The 19,639-nt window shown below is 41.2% G+C and overlaps 1 protein-coding gene across 10 annotated transcripts in view; it reads right to left on the reverse strand.

Annotated features, from left to right (window-relative positions):
• OCA2 (OCA2 melanosomal transmembrane protein) overlaps positions 1 to 19,639 on the reverse strand; it is a 191,536-nt gene that overhangs the window by 157,005 nt on the left and 14,892 nt on the right. For 7 of the 10 annotated variants that reach the window (XM_042041185.1, XM_042041190.1, XM_042041246.1 and 4 more), the window contains 2 exons: positions 8,866 to 8,918; positions 7,670 to 7,959 (listed from right to left, as the gene is read on the reverse strand). In XM_042041185.1, coding sequence (XP_041897119.1) covers positions 7,670 to 7,938 — 269 coding nt within the window. In that variant the 5' untranslated portion in view covers positions 7,939 to 7,959; positions 8,866 to 8,918. The remainder of the gene's footprint in view (positions 1 to 7,669; positions 7,960 to 8,865; positions 8,919 to 19,639) is intronic. The other 3 variants (XM_042041217.1, XM_042041227.1, XM_042041210.1) reach the window with 1 other exon arrangement.

Raw genomic sequence — 19,639 nt, forward strand, 5'->3', positions numbered from 1 at the left:
AGGGAGGAAGGAAGGAAGGAAGGAAGGAAGGAAGGAAGGAAGGAAGGAAGGAAGGAAGGAAGGAAGGAAGGAAGGAAGGAAGGAAGGAATTTGGAAGGAATTCGGAAGGAAGGAAGGAATTCGGAAGGAAGGAAGGAATTCGGAAGGAAGGAAGGAAGGAAGGAAGGAAGGAAGGAAGGAAGGAAGGAAGGAAGGAAGGAAGGAAGGATTTCTTTCTGTACCCCCTTGTGGGGTGAGATTGTTTTATTTTGTGAGGAATCATAGTCTTCCATGTCTTTATCTTGTTAACATGTCTTGCTTTTGTTTGAAAGACCAAGCTGTAAGTAGTTGTTAGTGCAATATACTCAGGGTAAGCAAGGAATGCTGCTAACTTGGCTGTCTGGCTTCAAGGTTTGGGACTGACAAGTTCATATTCTTGTTAACTGCAGCTTTGGGGGAGTTGAAATTTTTTTTCGTATCTGTGGATTGATTGCATCAGAGTCTAGCTTATAACCACAGAGCTAACTTGCTTTTACCTAATTCAATCCATAGCTCAGTCACCCTTCTCACACTCCATATTTCACACTGCATTTCACCTTCACCCTGTGACCCTTTTTAGCTGCATGGAAGAGTTTCCATTCATCTTTCCCACTACTCCTACTGCCTCTGCATTTTACTGGTATGTGTCCATATAAATGCTTCTCCTTCCACTTGTGTCTCAAAGTCCTCTCTCCGCCTCTGGCAGCAGTTCCCCAGCAGTCTGGGCAGAGAATGAGGCAATCTTTTTTGGTCAAATGTTCAGTATGAACTAAGCTAACCAAGCTCTCACCTCATCACCCTGACTATTAGACTAAAGACTGCAAACCCTTCCTCTCCTCTCCCTTCAGACCCTTATATTTTCAACAAAATAATAGTCATTGGAAAGAAGAATCAAGAGTATATAAACAAAACAATGCTGATTATCAGGAAAGTTTCTTATAAAATAGAATATCTGAGTTATAGTTGCTGTTCTAATTGATGTTTCATTAAATATTTTTAAAAATACATTAAAAAGAAAAAAAATATTGTCTTGGAGTCTGGCCGATGGACTGTGTCTGGCAGATGTACATGGACCCATACACTTACCAAGAATTGGGAGATGTGTGTTTAATACTACTCAGAGCAAAGCAGAGATTGTATTTCCACTTCCTACTGAAAAATTACATTAAGTGACCCCCACTAGCATTACTTCTTTTTTGATTAGACCGTGAAATCAAGATGCCCTCTCCCTCTATGCCCTCTCCCTCTCAAGATGTCCTCTCCCTCTATGCTCTGCAAAGTTCATGGGCTCCTGCTCTACCTCAGGCTCATTGAGGTCCACACCTTAAATTTCAAAGGCCCAAACTTACTGTCAAGCATTAGATTTCTCCCCATCATTCCCTTTCTCAATTATTTTGGCTTCACTTTCAGGTCTTGTCTTGTTCTACCCTTCAACTGCAGAGCCTGGGCCCACGGAAAAGTTGCCATGTTATCATGCAGACCACTTACCACCCAAAAAAATTGCTGCAGTGGCTGCCCATATGCATGTCCACCTGATGCAGTAATATATGTAAGGACCATGGATTTCCAATGCTTTCTTTTCCTTCTTCCTACTCACTGTCCATGAAAACTCAATTGTTCTTCCTCACATAAAACTTTTGCACATCTATACAGCACAAAAATTGGGACAAAACTGAAATCTTATTAATAAGTGTAACTTTCCAGCTGCTAATGAAAAGTTATGATTTCTGTAAATCGTTTATTATGTCGGAGCTGCCACCTGCAAACATGCACATCAGTCAGGAGCAAAGCACACAGACCAATTTTTCAATGAAAAAGTTTCATGGTGACATGTTGAGTGTCTGAGTTATTTGCTTCATCATAGACGGCCAGCTACTCCTCATGTCAGCTATTTAAGCCCCAGGCATGCCCTCCTGCTCAACTGTGACTGGCCCTGTGCAACACATTTCTAAGTCTTCAATGTAAAAAAAATCATTGTTGACATTAAAAGCCTTTCCTTATTTAAGTAGAGGTTTGCACAAGGAAAGTGCTGTCCAGTCCAATCTTGTATGTGACCAGCATCTTTCTACAACTGGCCTAAGAGGTCTCACAAAGACAAACCCCACGTTACCATATTATTAACTATTAGGAAAATAGCAGCTGCTTGCAAAATTCAACAGCTTTGTGGAATGTCACAGGCACTCAAATGAAACATTTGGCTTCTGGAGGTTAGTACACTGCAAATTTTTCACTGAGTGCTAAGCTCAATGTTTAGCCTGACAGTTGGAAAAGTGTGAAGCAGTTAATTAGTACCCCCTAATTCTTTCAACAGAGCACTCAGAAACAAAAATTAATAATGGTGGGTTCTTGTTTACAAAATGTTCTGTCAGAGTAAAAAGCATTTGAGTGGCTACATGGGAGCACTGTGATTTTAGTCTGTCAACGGCAGAACAGAAATTGTAGTATATGACCAATCTGAGATACTGTGAATAATTATAAGAAATTAGACCTGCGATGATGAATAATACAAAGCAACAATGAAATTTAAAAACTTTGAACCCAGAGAAACTTATAATGAGTGAGGCCTGTTTCTGTATGTTTCATTAACAGCAGAAACTATGTCACAAAATCAGTCTTTTGCTGAACACGCCTCTTTTACTCAAAAGAAGTCAAACTTTCTCCTTAAGTTACATCATACAACTACGTTTCAGTCTTCCTTCTGTTACCACTGCAAGATACCTTTTTCCCAGGAAACGCAGAATAGCAAATTAGAATGGGGCAGCAGAACCCCACAATAACTTATTTATTTGCCTATTGTGCGTAATATGGTCTTTCTGTTGTACTTCCTACCATTCAACCTAAAGTTTTGCTAGAGCTGCTTATTGCTTCTTTTGAGTTTTCAGGCTTTGAATGGTATTTTATGATACAGTGGAGGCAACAGCAGGGAGCTTTAATCTCAGCTGAGCAGTTCCATGCCCCTACACAGTTTGCTCATGATAAGCTGTGTTGCAGTCACATGTCTCCATGTAAACAGTAAATGTTTGGGAGGGTCTATATAAAACCAAATGAACCAAATGAAATCAATTAGCAAAATCAGACTTTAAAACTTCTTCAGTATTATTTTTTACTGCAGTGTCATAGCATTTAAAATCCTCACAGGGAATCAAACCTCAGAAATATTCACTATGGATAAGAAATGGGAAGAAAGCCAGAAATGCCATCATTCAGGCAGCAAGCAAGATAACTAGGAGTCACTTGAGAATGATGAAGGTAGTGGTTTGCTGTGAAGTCATCTATCTGTCCTGGACTCTTCTCTAATGTTTGTGTGATTGACATAAAAAATCAGAATGGTTGCTACACAAACATGCAATTATGATGTGAAAGTGATGCTTTCTCTGTTTGACTGTTAAACAGAAAATGATCCCATTTTGTTCTAATAGCCAAAGATCAAAATTAGCCTTAGGATGCACAAAAAAAAAAAAAAAAAAAAAAAAGGTTTATTTTTTTCATGGGGTTTTTTTCCCTTAGTGTTTTCCCCATCTTTTAAATTGTCACATAAATTAAAGAAGCTTTTAAATTGTCACATAAATTTTACTTATTTAGACAGCAACCATGTCTTCTTGACATCTAATTCTAAATCTCATAAACATTTTTTAAACTTAGCAATACATCAACATAATTAAAAATCAAAATTGAGATTTATAATCCCTCATGGCTAAAGACATAACTTCACTCTCATACTGACTTCTCACTATACAATACCGTCTCCTCTTCCAGTTTCTCCAGCTAACAGGAAATACAATTGCAATCTTTCTGCTGTTTTGCTACAAACCAAGGATTCAACAGACACTTTTATCACTGACCTTCTCATTGCAAAACAATCTCCCTACTGATCCTGAGGCCAGAGATTCAGGGCAAAGGAAGAGATGGATTTGGTTGATTGTTTTTACTTTTACTTTATATTATGTAAGTGAAACTGAGGGAGAAATGCTGAAAGAAATAGTTTTGCTTGCTGAAATACATTTTCAAGCAGACTAAAAAAAAAATTGAGATTATTTTTGTTATCCTGTCGATGGATCTTCTTAATGATGCACAAAGAATAAAGTCCTCTAAGGACTATCCTATTAAATAACCATAAAATTCCAGGGCCAAGTTCATCCAAATATAACTTCAGTGGAGTAATGCAAAGTAATTGCTTACATGGAATTAAGAATTACTGTTCACCTCATTTCTATAGATGCCTTTGATGATCACACGAACAAAACCTGCTTCCTGTGGACCACAGAGGAGGATTTCAGATTTGGTTCATATAAAACCATGCTGTTAAGGTCTTCCCATGCAAATAGCACTGATAATGATGAGACCAAAGGGCCTTTTGGGGGGCCACATTCTGTACGTACAGAGACATGATGGAAAGGAGTAGCCTGTGTCTTTGGAGATGACAGTGCTGACATGAAGAGTGTTGCCCATGCTGCCACAAGCAGTGTGGAATCTTCCTGCACGGTAAGGAGCTCATGAAGGTGGCTTGGACCAAGGTCCATTGACTGTGAAAGCCACTTTCATGTAACTGTAATGAAAAGGACCCCGGTCAAGCCATTGTTTAAAAGGCTGAGGAATTTGAGACAAATGAAAAATCAAAATGCAGACTTCATTGCCATTTTTCAGTACTTTAAAAGCTGCATTTCTGATAGACCAAAGTACACCACAGGTCAGTGTAAACATACGCCTAGGCCAGGTGCATTCCAACTGAACAAGATGTCACTGGAACTCATTCATGGTCCACTTCAGAGAGTCATGCCTACACTGCCCACAGCAAATAGGACTGAAGGAAGTATGTTGTTCACAAGAAGGCAGACAGGCTTATTTCTAGGGGAAGGATGCTCTGGAAATACAGGATCATTAAAGTGACCATGGTGGATGGTCCAGACCTCCTCACACAGAGCCAAGAGAGCCAAAGGCAATGCAGTAAAACCTGGAGTCAGAAGGTATCACTCTTCAACACAGAAAGTAAATGAGAAGGCATTCTGACAGGCAGGCAGCCCAATAGGTACACTGACCACAAAATACCTGCAGGACTGTGCAGGTATTTGACTGTACAATCAAAAGGAAATGCTCAGTCCAAAATAGGGTGGACATCTCTGTCCCAGGGTAAATGGCCCTGCTTAACTCAAGAACACTTTCTTAAAGGTAATTTTAGAGACCGAGATAAATCCCCTGTTCCATTAAATAGATTCTTTGGAAAGTCTTGTCTCAGTGTACAATTGAAAAATTTAGAGAACCTGGGAATCTTATCCTGAAAGATAATTCAGCAATTTAATTTAAGTAGATGCATTAAAGCAAACCATACAGACGTGCCAATTTAGTGAACCATTTTATGGGAGGAAAAAAAAAAGATTTGGTCTCCTCGTTTTTTAATCATTAGTAGTTTTCTTTGCAAGAAAAAGAACAATTTACATTAAAAGCTAATTCTTATTCTAATTAAACTAATCAAACAACTTGTGACTCTGCAGAGGTTTATCCGTGCTTTTATCTGCATTCTGTTGGGTATGATTTAAGGGTAATTGCTCATATAGAGTGGTCATACAGGTCACATCAGTATTTTTACTGCACCTGATGTACATTGGTTAAAACACATGCTAAGGCGAGACTGATAAATTTAATCTCCATGCCCAAAACCAAAAACAAATCAATACTGGAAGAGCAAGAGGCAGAGAGAACAAGAAGAAATTTTGAGAGATCCTTTCCTGAACCCTAATATATTGCTACAGAAGATTAGATATACATTTGTCGGAAAGGAAGCATGGGCATGGGTATGGCTATTCAATTGTACATCTATTCCTAAATCACCCACAGTGAGTCCACTTTACTCAACACTAACAGTGTCAGCAAAAGACTTGGAGTTACTCCCTGCGCTTACAGGAAGGTAGGCCCCCCCATGATCTAGTATTTTTCATCTCTGGCACTTCAGAGGTTCACAGAAGTTGCATATCACTGCTACATAAATTCATATCATTCACTGAAAAATAATAGGAAGAAGTTTAGCCAGAATGGTGAAAGCTGGTCCATAAGAATACAATTGTGGATTTTGCTCACATGCCAGGATGGTAAATAAGTGAGTAAATAGCACTGGCAAACACAGCTGTAGCAGAACAGAGGTGTCAATTCACAAAAGAAAAACCTCGTCTTCAGATGCACTCGGTATTTCCTTTCTCTTCCCTTGCCTTCCCCCCATCCTCACATATATGTTGTACTTACCATGCTCTTTCAAAATAAGACATTAACTCATCCCTTCACATACTGAACTGAAGAACTTTTACAAGATTTGATTCTGTCCATAAAATTTTAGTCAGCACAAAAGAATCCTCAAATACTCAAAAAAAAAAAATTCTAAAGGATTTATAGGGCTTTTTTGACCAAGATGATAATTTGATAACTTTTTTAATATTTGGAAAGCATAGCTATAATGATTTCCAGTCTCACTCTGACAGAAACACTTTCAGATGCACATTAAAACGTTGACTGGGTTTGCTGTAGATTTCTATGCCATACTTACATTGTGTGTAAGTAAGTGGAACAGCAAAACTCATCCATCTAGCCAGGCTGTCCTTTGCTCAGGTCAGGGAAATGCCCCAAAATGCCCAAAACTTCCTTTCTTCCCAAGACAAGCACATTTCTTTCCAGCTGAGATGGAGGGGCATGGGACAGATCTCAGCCCTGCTCACCAAACCAGAGATGTGACCAACACAGACAGAACTGTGGGGAGCCCCCAGGATGGCATCTCCCACATGACATGATTTTCCTGATTTGTAACCACACAACAAAGGTCTCCAGCATCCGGGTTCCAGATATAGTGCTGACACTCTACTTAACAACTGCAGTGTAAGCCTTGCTCAATGCAGACACTTCCAGGCAGCACTTCAAGGCTTGTGCTCTGCAGGAGTTTGGATTAGGTACAGCACTTCTCTCTCACTTTGGGTTCTGTCAAGTCACCTCTAAAGATTCCCAAAACTACCCAAAAAAGTTGACCGTCCACCCTGACTGCCTTCCACTCACTGTGGTTGCTGCTGGTTCAAAGCTTTCAAAATCCACCTGAAATATTTTGGGGTCTATAAATTATTTCTAAGTTCTTAGAAATAGAATTGCTGATGTTGTATCTGTCGCAACAGGAAAGATTAACACCCCTGCCCAGCAACCTGCACCTTTCCTGATGCGGGAGAGGATGCATGAGGAGCACACACTCCTTGTCCACTTGATGTGTGGTGTGTCAGATGTCAGAGTTGTGCTATATTGTGCCATTTTAGGGTTTGCAGCCTTAGCTGTAGTGACGTCTTTATGATGCATTTTTCTGAAAGAGGTATAGGGTGAGATGTGAAAACTGCTTTATCTCTGTGTGTTTTCTGACACCAAGTAGAGAAGAAAAGCCAATTGTCTGATCTTGAAAACACAGCAAAATTGGCCCGTGGTGGCTATTAACACTGAGATTAGTTTAGAAATCTGGTGATGCATGACCCCTCCATGGCAATTACAACTGCTCTGATGTTCCATTAAGGTTTTGTTTCTTTGTGTGAGTTGGAGAAATATTCACTTAATGAACATACGTATCTGTCCTGCAAGGAAACCAAAAATTAATTTTGATTTGGAGAAAAAACATTCTGTTTGTTCTTATTCTTACCTTCCCTGCATGGGCACAGGAGTGAAATCCTTCCCCAGGGCAATGCAGCTATCCTCCCCTATTGCTGATTTTTCACACAGGGTCTGTGGCTCTCCAAGACTCGCTACCATGACAGGATACTCTTTTAATAACTGCAGCTCATTGCAGTTTCTGGTCACTGGTTTGGCTGCCACCTTTGCAGATAAACTGGTTGGATGTGAAGATGTCTGATTCAGCTCCATCTCTTGTTGAATAGAAACTGTATTGTAATCTTTGTTATCCAAGTACATCTGTCCCTGGGGGGCGTTCTCCTAAAGAAAGTGAAAACAAATATACTAGGATTAAACTGAACTGACTCAAAGTTTACTGCAGTACAAGTATTTTTAAAATGCCAATCAAATTTTTTTGAATGCATTTTTAGGTATTTCCCTTGTTCATTTATTTATGTCAGTAACAATTACAATGTTTCAAACATCTTTGAAACGTCAAAATTAGCCACTATAAGTCTTCTACTTTTTCCATGTCTACCATGATTTTCTCCCACAAATCTCCCAGTGACTTGCACTGACTTATCCCATAAAATAGGCCAAAATCATCTCTGCATCAGTGGCACAAGAGTCGCAGCTGCAGAACATCTTCTCAGTTTACAAGAGCACTGCTTCAGCACCACCACACAGCTTTTCTCCAGTAGCTGTGGTGGCAGCAGCCTCATAGAAGCCATCGCTCTCCACCAGCCCTTGTGCTCCCTCAGACAGCCCTGTCCTGCTGCAGATCTGCTGTTGATGATGGATCCTCATTAAGCAGAGCAGGTACTTGAGTTTTATAAAGAGAGTGTGCCATTCCAGCGGTTGCCAGAGGCATTTATGAAATGTGAATCAAACATTGATGAAAATGAGGTTTTATGATAAGATTATTAATGGTGATTATAACAAAAAAAATTGTGCATAACAGTCAAAAAGCTTTTATGTTCTCATCATTAAAATTCAGCGTGAAAAGTAATAAAAACCACTTCAGAATCCCACAAAGTGCACAACTCAGACATGACGACGAAATTAAAGATCAGCCTGTCTTAAACACATGCTGTGGAGTTTAATCATGGGAATATTTCAGCATAAAGTGCCAAAGCCACTGCAGAGGACAGCAAGACCTCAGGAAACAGGCCCGTCAGCCTCCAACATCCTTCTGGTGGGGGAGCACAGCCTTGTCAGAGCACATACCTGCTCCTCCCTGCAGAGATCTCAGCACAGGACACTTAGGTACTCCTGTAGAGCTGTGGGGCAAAAATAGCACAATAATAGGCTCTGCTTCAGTCCCGATGGGAGAAGTCACTTGAAACAGAAATGACAAACAGCAAATTACGATTTTGCGCAGATTTGAGCTCTCATTCCCTTGCAGGTTAGAAGGGAATGGATGTTACTGAAAAAAAAAGACTGCATATACAAGCTACCACAAACACAGGTCTTGACTCTGAGTAAAGGCAGGCTTGCTAACCAAATCTAAATCAGAAATTCCCCAGGTGGCATACCCTTCCCCAGTCCTGCATTTCTATTTCTTTCTATTCTCAATGCCCTTAGTTCTCATCTCCTAATATTTTTCACCTGTCCTTACAAGTAGATTGATAAACTTGACTCTTCCCATCACAGTAACTGGAGTACTGTGCCCAGTCCTGGTCCCCACAATTCAAAAATGGACAGACTGGACGAGTCCAAAGGAGGGCCACAGAGATGATCAAAGAGCTGGAGAATCTGCTCTATGAGAAAAGACTAGAGGATTTAAGTATTTTCCCCCTTGGGAACAGAAGGATCTCGTTGTAGTTTCAGTAATTAAAAGGTGACTACAAAGAGGACATGCTCTCTCTTCACAAGCAGCCACACAAAAGAAAAAAAGAGACAATGGGTATGATTTCCATGAGGATAGGTTTCATCTCAATACAAGAAAGACATTTTTTGCAGTAAGAATAACAGCAACAACATCCCTGGAGGTAGAGATCTCATCACTGGAGATTTTGAAGACAGGACTAAACAGGCTAGATGTTCTCATTGAGGCTCCCACAAAAGGTGGTCTTTCAAAGTCCCTTCCAACCTGAGTTGCTCTGTGAGACTATGATTAACAGCCTGGAAAAGATCAACATAAATAAGACTTTTCTTAATTGTGCTTTATTGGTTTTCTTTGAAGGAAATAAAATGAAAGGGAAGGCAGGAAGAGTGTCGTAAATAACTGAAAGAAAGAAGGTAGCAGCTATTGCCTTCACAGGGCTCCCATGTTTAGACATGGCTAGCATACACCAAGAAACACTAAAAACACTTCATTTTGCAAGGGATAATACCTGTCCTGGGATGCCTGGTGTAAGGAGCACAAACCTGGATGAAGTAAAACCAAACACACTCTCACTGAGCTGGTCTCCAGGGTTTCTCCAAGGCCTGAAAATCACAGAGCTTTTGCCATCAAAGACAAAATCCTGAGTGAAAGTCCTGGAAACACAGGTTTGCCACTCCTGCATGGTGGAATCTAAAGCTGGGAGGTGTTGGGAGGGAAAACACACACCATACAGAGGCCACCACTGTCCCACCAACACTTTATTGTCATCTCTGGTAACCTGTTCTAAAATTCCAAACTGTCTTCCTTCCAAAAAAATAACTCTGAAATGCAAATAATTCCAATTCTAACTAGAGGAGATAATTGCTTTTGTCTTCAATCTCACTTTATAAATTTACATACTGGTTTTACTAAGATACTCTGCAAATCATAATAGAGATATCTGCCTACTTATTCCATTTTTCATAACATTTGGTTTGTCTGAGTGCCTACTGTGAAAATACACAGATTTTGGAATGATGTCATGCTGTGGAAATGTTAAACCTACAGCAACTCAGGCTGTGCTAGTTTTTAAAAGACAAAAACCTGAACACGACCTCTGAAATTGATCCTTTCTCACCCCATAAATGGGATTTGTTTATCTTGAGGTGAACAGGGACTAAATCAGACAGACTCTCATATGTACAAAGCCTTAGCTAGAAAGACATTTATTTTCAGAATTAACATCAATGAAAAAATAAAAGAATGTCAAGGACAAGAAGCTTGAGAGAAAATCTAGTTAAAAACCCATAAACTGGTTTATTGTACATTCACAAAAGCTTTGCAAAAAAAAAAAAAGAAAAAAGTAACACAGCATCATTTGCCACGAGAGGCAGGTTTGATTGTGAGTGCCTATGTGGCTAAAACATTGCTAAGGCAACTATCTCCATGGTATCTAAGCTTCTAAGATACCGGTGCATTCAAGAAATTCTCAAATGATCACATTTCTCTGCAGTTACAGAACTCCACTTATATTTCTTTTTCTTTTCTCTTATCTTGCAACGCCTCCATCAGCAATGAGACATAGGTGAGATGCTATCATGGGAAACTAAGGAGAGGTTTTACCCAAGAAAAGTCTATTTTGTGTACATTCTGGAACTAAGCAGGGGGATGGGCTGTAAGAAGCTTTGTCTCCATTGGTCTGCCCAAGAAGAAACGGTTTCAAATTGTCCCCAAGAGAGCTGTTCCCAGGTGGTGGCTCTCAGGCACACCCAACAGCAAGAGCTTTTTAGCCACAACTAGAAATTGGTCCAGCAATAACCTATCTTATGTTGGGCTAATACAGTGCTAACAAATAAATTAAATAAATAAGAGGGCTAATACAGTATTTAAGCCATGTTTGTCATCCCTTTTCATCCCTTTTGTCACAGTCCAAGCAGCTGAATATCCACTTTAAAAGTAGTAGTGGAGAAGTGATTTTTTCTTCAACTTTTTAGGTGCAAATAAGATCAACAGGTTATGTTATTTTGTCTAAGAGGCTATTCACATTTAAAAATTAAGAATTTAATCTTAGAGTCCATGAGACTATGAAATATTACATCTGCTCCAGGTAATGCCCAGAAATAATGCTTCCTGTCTTGCTCATCTTATTATCAAAGCCTTTTTCCACCAAGACTGAAAAAAAAATATTTCCTCTGCACTAAGTCACCTTCCCGTTATCAGGCAGAAATTGAAATTCTAAAAATTTACTAGCCGAGGAGGGATGCATATATTCTATATTTACATCCCCCTCCAGGCATGTATCTCCCAACAGCTTCCCTACAAGTCAGACAGCTGATGTTGTCCCTCCTGTGGCAAAGACACCTGCAAGTGGTCACAGCAGCATGGAGGAGGGTTGCTGTTCTTAGCCTGAGGCCCAGAGAAACAGAGCAAGGCTTCAGTACTGCAGCTCAGAAATCCCCCCACCACAGGCTTATCCTCACATGGCCATTGACACACATAACCCTGGCCCTGCCATTCCGGGGACAGGGAGATGAAAACTCAGCTGAAAACCCACCCCTAGAGTTACAATCAAAAATCACCCACACACACATGCTCCCACATGTTGCCAAAACATTTATTTTTATTTATTTGAGTAAAAAAAGGTACTGCGGTATCTAATGTTGTCATGTGCAATCAAGAACTCCTTGTATTTAATTGGTGTATTTTCTCTTATAAATTGGAAGTGTTTCTAGCTGTAGGAAGGCAGCAAGGCTGGTTTGGATATACAGAGTGTAAGAAATCCCTTTGACATCCAGGATTTCACAGTACATTCCAGTGGTACTGTTTTCTACAAAACCCTGCCTATCCTACATATATGATCCCCATTATCTCCTAGGGTGACACTAGGGATTGCATAGAAAAAAGCTGTGCAGAGCAGACCTCTTGCATGAATGGGAAGACAACAGAGCATGGTGTACAGAGTGGGGCTGTAGGACAGCCCACGGCAGATTGTCACTACTGACTCTTCCATGGTTTCGGGGTTGTCTTTTCTTGCCATCCACCAGTGGCAAGAGGAGCCTTGGGGGTAAACCTTTCTCATTATGCACCAAACATATAACTAAGACTCCATGAAGTTCCTGCCTAAGATTCCTGTCTAAGACTCCCCACTTTTGTTCCCCATGAGTTCTTGGCCCAGGGCTGCATAGAGGGCTATTTAGCAAGTGGAAGCAGGGGGATGGGCTGTAAGAAGCTTTGTCTCCATTGGTCTGCCCAAGAAGAAACGGTTTCAAATTGTCCCCAAGAGAGCTGTTCCCAGGTGGTGGCTCTCAGGCACACCCAACGATTAAAGTCTTGATACCTCACATTCTCTGTCTCATTGGGGTTTAAAGTGTTTCAAATTCCACAGTTGCAAACTGGCAGAATTTAGCAGCTTTCAGCAAGTTGCTGCATTTTCTTAGTCAAAAGCAGGGTGTTTGCCTGAGAGCAGTTTGTATTCCCAATCCATGGTGAGACCTACTGGATGTGGGGAAGTGTGGAGCTATTCACTGTGACTTCACATTCCATGCTGTTGGTCTGGGATGGACATTCATGTGTCCAGGAATGTGAAAAAGGGACCCAGCTGCAGCACCTTGAGGACTCCAGCTGCAGCACCCTAGATCTCAGGGCAAGATGGTCTTGGCTGCACTTTAGTGCCTTCCGGCAGCTGGAAGACAGCCTGAGCTGGAACAAGGCGCTTAGGGACTTGCCAGCTCAGCAAGAGCAGACCTTACAGATGATACCCTGCTGTTCAAACCCTGCTGCTCAAACCCAGCAGCTCAGACCTTACTGCTATGTTAAGGCAGCAGCCCCTGGTGCACATAAGACCTTCATTAGTGTCTGGGCTGCTCAAAGGGCTGATGGGAATCCAGCACCACAGCTTTACCTGAGGACTCTGAGTGGAACAGGACACAGGAGAAATCTTGCTGTGCTTAGAGCCAAACTTGGCCTCTGCAATGGGTGAAGTCCCCAGTCTCCTGATGCTGCTGTAATCCAGCAGCTGCTGTGCCTAGAGAAGTGGCATTGCCTTCTGGGGACTGGCATTCTCTAGACCCCCCACAGAATTCAGGGGAGACATGGGAGTGGAGGCCTTGCAGGATGGAGGTCCCTCACTGCAGTGAGGTGGTGGCTGGGCTAGAGAGCCCTGAGTGGGGAAGGGAATGTGTAAATTGGAATGGGGGTTGGAATAGGTGGGTCTGCACCAGAGGGGCGGTGAGGGAAGCTGAGGGGCCTCACAGGGTGCATGGACGGAGTTCAACGGCTTATTGTACAGACACCATTCAAACAGTTTAAGAGGGGAGACAATTTGCAAGTCCACAAGATGAAAAAAAAAACACAAAAAAACCAAAAATAAAAACAAAAACAAAAACCAAAACAAAACAAAACAAAAAAAAAAAAAAACCAAAAAAAAAAAAAACAACACCAAAAAAACCCACGTAACATTGTGGCGAAACCTCCTGCAAGCCGTACGCGGGCTCAGGCTGCCGCCTGCTGGCTGCCTGACCACAGACCACAAACCGGTTTTCCCCGGGAAAAAACCTTCTTCCAGGCAAGCCCAGTTTTTAAAGCAGGTGTCAGAGGAGTGTCCGTGCCCCCGGGCCAGGGGGTGGCTGCAGCACGCGCCTAATGGTACATGGATAAAACATCTGTAATCAGCCAGCAGGAGCTGCTTCTGCAGGCACGGGAATGGTCTGACAGGGTATCCCTTCATGTGCAGGTGCAACGGGAAGCAGTTTATCTGTATCCTACAGGAACTGACAGCAGTGGGTCACACAGGCTACTGCAGTCGGGTCAGCCGGATCTTAAGAATTTCATAGATAGAATCACAGATCAGTTTGGGTTGGAAGGGACTTTAAAGAACATCTAGTTCCAACCCCCTCACATGGGCAGGGGCACCTTCCACTAGACCAGGTTACTGAAAGCCCCATTCAACCTAGCCTTGAACATTGCGAGGGATGAGGCATCCACAACTTCTTTGGGCAACTCATTCCAGTGCCTCACCACTCTCATGGTAAAAAGTTTCTTCCTTGTATCTAATCTAAACCTACTTTCAGTTTGAAGCCATTCTCCCTTGTTCTATCTCTGCATGTCCATGTACAAAGTCCCTCTCCAACTCCCTTGTAGCTCCTTTGGGTACTGGAAAATGCTATTAGGTCTCCTCAGAACCTTCTCTTCTCCAAGTGGAGCAATCCCAGCTCTCTCAGCCTGTCTCCATTGAAGACGTGTTCCAGCCCTCCAGCTCCACGGAGTATCTCCATGGCTCTTCTCTGGACTCGGTCCAGCAGGTCCATGTCCTTCTTATGCTGGAGGCCCCTGAACCGGACACATCACTCCAGGTGGTTTTTACATTTGAAGGAGTCTCTTCTGGTTCAACAGAAGATGATAGAGATTCCCACCATCAATTGAGTATTAAGTGATCATCCTGTTCAAAGATTAATTTCCCCGTGTAAGCACTGCCCTATGCAAAAGATCCCAATAAATGAGGATTTTTGGGGTTGGTTTTGGGGATTTCTTTTTGTTTTGTTTTAAAGAAAACCCTCTATCCCTGAATGTCTATGTGCCAATAACTAGGTTTTGTTTAGTGTTCAGTTTAAAGAGTTGGTTTGGGGAGTCCTTTAGAAGAAGCCTTTGCTGAAGGAAGAATGTAAATGAAGAGCTAACAGCATGGACTTTAGGAGCAGGGAACACTGTAGGAATAATGACAATCAAACAAGAAAAAAAAATTCCAGATAAAATCCAGTTAAAACAGTAATTTCTTTTTTCTTCTCTTATTACATCTGCCAAAGAGGTCAGTACAAAACCCATTCAAATAAATAGACTTTTAAAGTGTCTAATCAGATAATCAGATATAGATAAACAAATTGCAATACATTCTAAGGTTATCCTGCCTTTCACCATCACCTTTACCTCCTAGGTCTCTGTAGAGCCCATGAAGAGCGACAGGCACTGACCACATCCAACTGGCCTGAGACAGGGTCAGTGCACCATGTTTTAGGGTATTCTACCTGACCAGCAAAAGACCTGGAGGTCTGCGGGAGATGTGTGTTGTAAAGACATCTCAGCTTTGGGGACTTAATTTCCAGAAATGTCACTAGCTTAGCTGGAGTCACTGGGAACTTAAAACCTGTAGCACCGAGTAAACTAGTCACTGGGACCAACCCAGGGGCATGGTCCTTTGAAGACTTGCTGAATTCTGTCACATCACTGAGCCAGTGCATACACTGAAGTAGGTTTCTTGCTGGTACTTGCTAGCAAGTAAAGGAGGAGGGAGGGTAAACATCACTATAAACACAATAAGCCACTGGACTTGTTCTGCCAGAGCTATTGAAGTGTGGTAGTTGCATCATCTGTGCACAGGATCTGTGAGGCACCTTCACTGGAACCAAAATGTTGCCCACAATTTAAGACAAACAGGAGAGAAAAGCAGCTAAATGCTATAAATTATGGGCCCAGAGATTCAGGGGGCTGTGTTAGAAGTACACTGTGTCAGGAGGAGAATGGTGTAACTTTGAAATAGACTTTTTTGGATTTAGGTCTTGCTTTGGGAAAAAAAGAAAGAGACACAGACACTAGAGGACACTTGTAAAATGTAGCTGGAGACTCTACAGCATGTGCAGCTTACTCTGATTAGAAGATGCTTAGAAATCATGCAGTTATGAAAGGCAAAAGTCTCAGTCTAGTTCCTGTCATGACTCGAGTGTAAACCCAGAGAAGGTTTTCTTCTCTCCTTAAGCCATGAGAGTTGCTTTTTATGCCATAAAGTTAATGTTTCTGTATTCTCTCAAAAATGAGATAAACATAACCGTGTCTCAAGAAAGATAAATAACCTGCTGAGATGTCCATGGCCTTTCTTGGCACTTCTGTGCAAGAATGTGAAATTATTCACACTCATGAGTAAAACTTTAGCACTCTAACTCTGCTAGAGGACTTTTGAGAGCTTGGTACTACTTCTCTTTTGCACTTCATAACCTTTCCTTACATGGTCATGGGAAGACAATGAGATCTCACATTCTCAGCTCATGTTGAAGAGCTTCTGTGGGTAACTGCTGAGGTCTCCAGGTAGAGACAGGCAAGAAATGCCCAATGCTGCAGCCTCTGTGAGGGTCTTCAGTCTCTGAAATCTTTCAGTACTCTGAAATCTTAAATGTCTTCCAAAAGGTCTTTATTGATTATTACAGACTGATTATGTTATTTTATTTTAGGCATGTCAGACTAAGTATATAGCAGTGTTCTGTCCTGTTATTTGCTGCATATGAAAGTCTTTATAGCTTCTTTTTTTAGTTATGAGCAAGACAGTAGGAAGAGGTTGATTAGCTAACCCTATATTTTGAATTGGTTAAAATAAGCCTGGTTAATTTCTGCTTTGTTTCAGAATTAAAAATCAGGATAACAAGTGGAAAAGGAATATCTTTACTGGGCTGGGGAGTTTATTAGCTTTATACCCATATTTTTCTAATAAATATTACATGTTCTTAGCAAATTGTTCTTCAGACATTCAAGCTGAACACCAAGCTCCTTAAAACAAAGTGCAAGAAAAAAATGTGTCATTGCCTCCCAAACCACACACCTAGACGATTGTTATTCCCACAGTGTCAGTTGTTCTTATGTTTAACTTGATAAACTGCAGGTGCTTGAAATTGCTGCAGCCAAAATACTGATACACAATAAGGGTTCATGTCACATTTTTCCTGTCTGCTTTTAGCCTAAATTTACTTCATAGAAAAGGTGATGAAAAGGAGTCTCTTTGCACAAAGGAATTAGAGCCTCCATATGTCTTGGCAACTGTACCATGGAAAAAAGGTACTGGCAACAGGTGCAGAAGAGCAGAGTTCACGATATTGCTGGTTTCCCATGCAAATGAAGGTAACAGTGGGATAGACTTGAAATTTTCAGCTCTCCTCTTTGCCCTAGTATTATCATGCCTTTGGTTTGTGAAATGCCCATTGGTGCAGCAACTATTTCAAGTGGTAAACAAAGCCGCATACTACTTTTGATTATATAATTATACTTTTGAAAACGGATGTAAAATTTCCATAGCCTGATAATATGGCTGGAGTTTTTACTTCACTGCAGGTAAAAAAACCCATGATTTTTTGACGCCGACCATAATACATCCAAGATAATTAAACCAAAGAGGGGACATTAAAGGAGAAAGGTAAGTATTTTACACAGATTTATTTCCATATTCAGTGCTCCAAGAATGTTGCAGGTTTTGTTTCCTTTTTAAAAAAAAAATTGCTTTATATATTTAATTTTTTCCCCTTCCTGTACTAAACAGTTTCATGGCTATATTCAGAAATTAATTATCACCACAGGACAAAACTATTTCCTGTTTTACATTTATTTTTGCTATGAATGAAAAAATAATATTCTTCTGAGACAGTCATGGCAAAAAACAAAGCATTCCAGAAGCCAGACAGTGACCCTGTAAATGGACGTAGCTGTACTGATTTCAAGCATCAACAGTACTTCTTCATTCCAGACAGCCAAAGGGATTTGGTTCTGTTCCTATCAGATTTTGCTTTGATTTTAGCCAGGATGGGGTCAGACCTGATTGAGCTAATAAATCTGTTTGGATTAGAAATTCCAGTGGTATTCTAATAATCTGTTCTGGTATAAATCAAAAACAGACTGAGCCTACATTGAGTAAGCAAGGGTGAAAATGAAAACAGACACATTTATATCTTTCTTTTCTGGATTTGGTCACTCTGTTAGCACCCTCCAGCTGAACAGAGCTTTTTACCTTCCTCATTGCAAATGAACCTGCTTTTATATACATTCATACTTCTTAGATGCAAATGTTCATGCAAGAGAAGGAAACACAGCATCCTCAATGAAAACTGGTGTGCTGTTGAGGTCACTGGTTCATGTTATAGTCCTGAAAAATTCATTAACTCCTCTCTCAGCTTTAAAGCATTCTTACGAAACCAAGAAGCTGAAAACACTTAATATGGGATGTAGATTTGTGAAGCTGACAGCTTTCTGGAGTGTTAAAGCTTATGAAAATCCAAATCCAAGCTAAAATGTATGGAATGTGAGCCTTGCCTTAGGGCTTTATCCAAAATACACTGAGGCTAGGGAGAGTCTTTCCTCTGACTTCACTCAGCTTTGGATCGAGCCTTTCAAAGATGTAAAACAGAGGCTTGAAATGCTTAGATTGTGGATGAGGTTTGGTTGCAAAAAGGAATTGTCCAAGTTCAAGACTCGAAGGGGAAGCCTCAGTGATGGAATCTCAGGGCCAGAAGGTCAAAATCACACTGAGAAATTGCACCTTTCGTGTTGGCAAGCTGGCAGCATGAGCAGAGGAAATGTGGGAAGGGAAGAACACCAGAGCAGCCCCAACCCACAGTATGAGTAGATGTGTTGAGACTGATATATTTCCACTTTCTGTGACTGTTCCCTGCCTATCACAGTTTTCCTCCTCCCTCACCCATGGCCAACACTCTTCTCATGTTGATGGGAATGTGATTATTTTATTTAGGTGAATTGTGAATTATTTTATTTAGGTATCCCTGCTTCAAATTTAGCACAGAAGCAGAACTTTAATACCACAGTAAATAGGGAGAGCAATAAAATCTCTGAAGTGCTCAAGCAATTTAAATGTTCCAGCAACTGGGGATTGCTTTAAGCATTTAAGGGGAGGGGGTGAAGCCACAGCCTAGCAGCTGCTGGAGATAGGATGGAATTTTCTATTCCCTGCTTTACATTTAAGTTTGTCTCAGGACTAAGGTATACCTTGTCTGCCAAATAACATTTTTCCATCAGATTTCATTCAGCAAAGCTATAAATTATTTTGGTACTTCAAGGAAATACATTATTGTAAGAACAGGAACAACCTCTGCTCATCAAAATGCTCAGCCTATGTGTGAGAGCACACCCGAGTGAGTTTTCCTGAAATGGGGAATGAGGGTGGCCTCTCTGTTCAGATTATCTGAAGCAAGCTGCCCCCAGCGAGTGATTGTGTTTGTTGGCGCTCACGGGAGACAGTGCGCTCCTGGGCAGAAAGTTCACTGCACACGAGCGTCATTAGCGAGCCCTTCTGCGAGTCATTTCAAGTCTCCAGAAGGTCTGCAGCAAGAATGCATTTCTGAAGCAGCTGCTTAAAGATCTGAGGGAAACTTGGCTGGAAGAACAGCCACATGATCCTCCAGCCCCTCGAGTATTTTTGGCTTTCAGACA

The sequence above is a fragment of the Corvus kubaryi genome, unplaced genomic scaffold (assembly GCF_017639235.1).
Source record: "Corvus kubaryi isolate FWS band 111438036 unplaced genomic scaffold, C.kubaryi_AGA036_p1.0 133, whole genome shotgun sequence".
Classification (NCBI taxonomy): domain Eukaryota; kingdom Metazoa; phylum Chordata; class Aves; order Passeriformes; family Corvidae; genus Corvus; species Corvus kubaryi.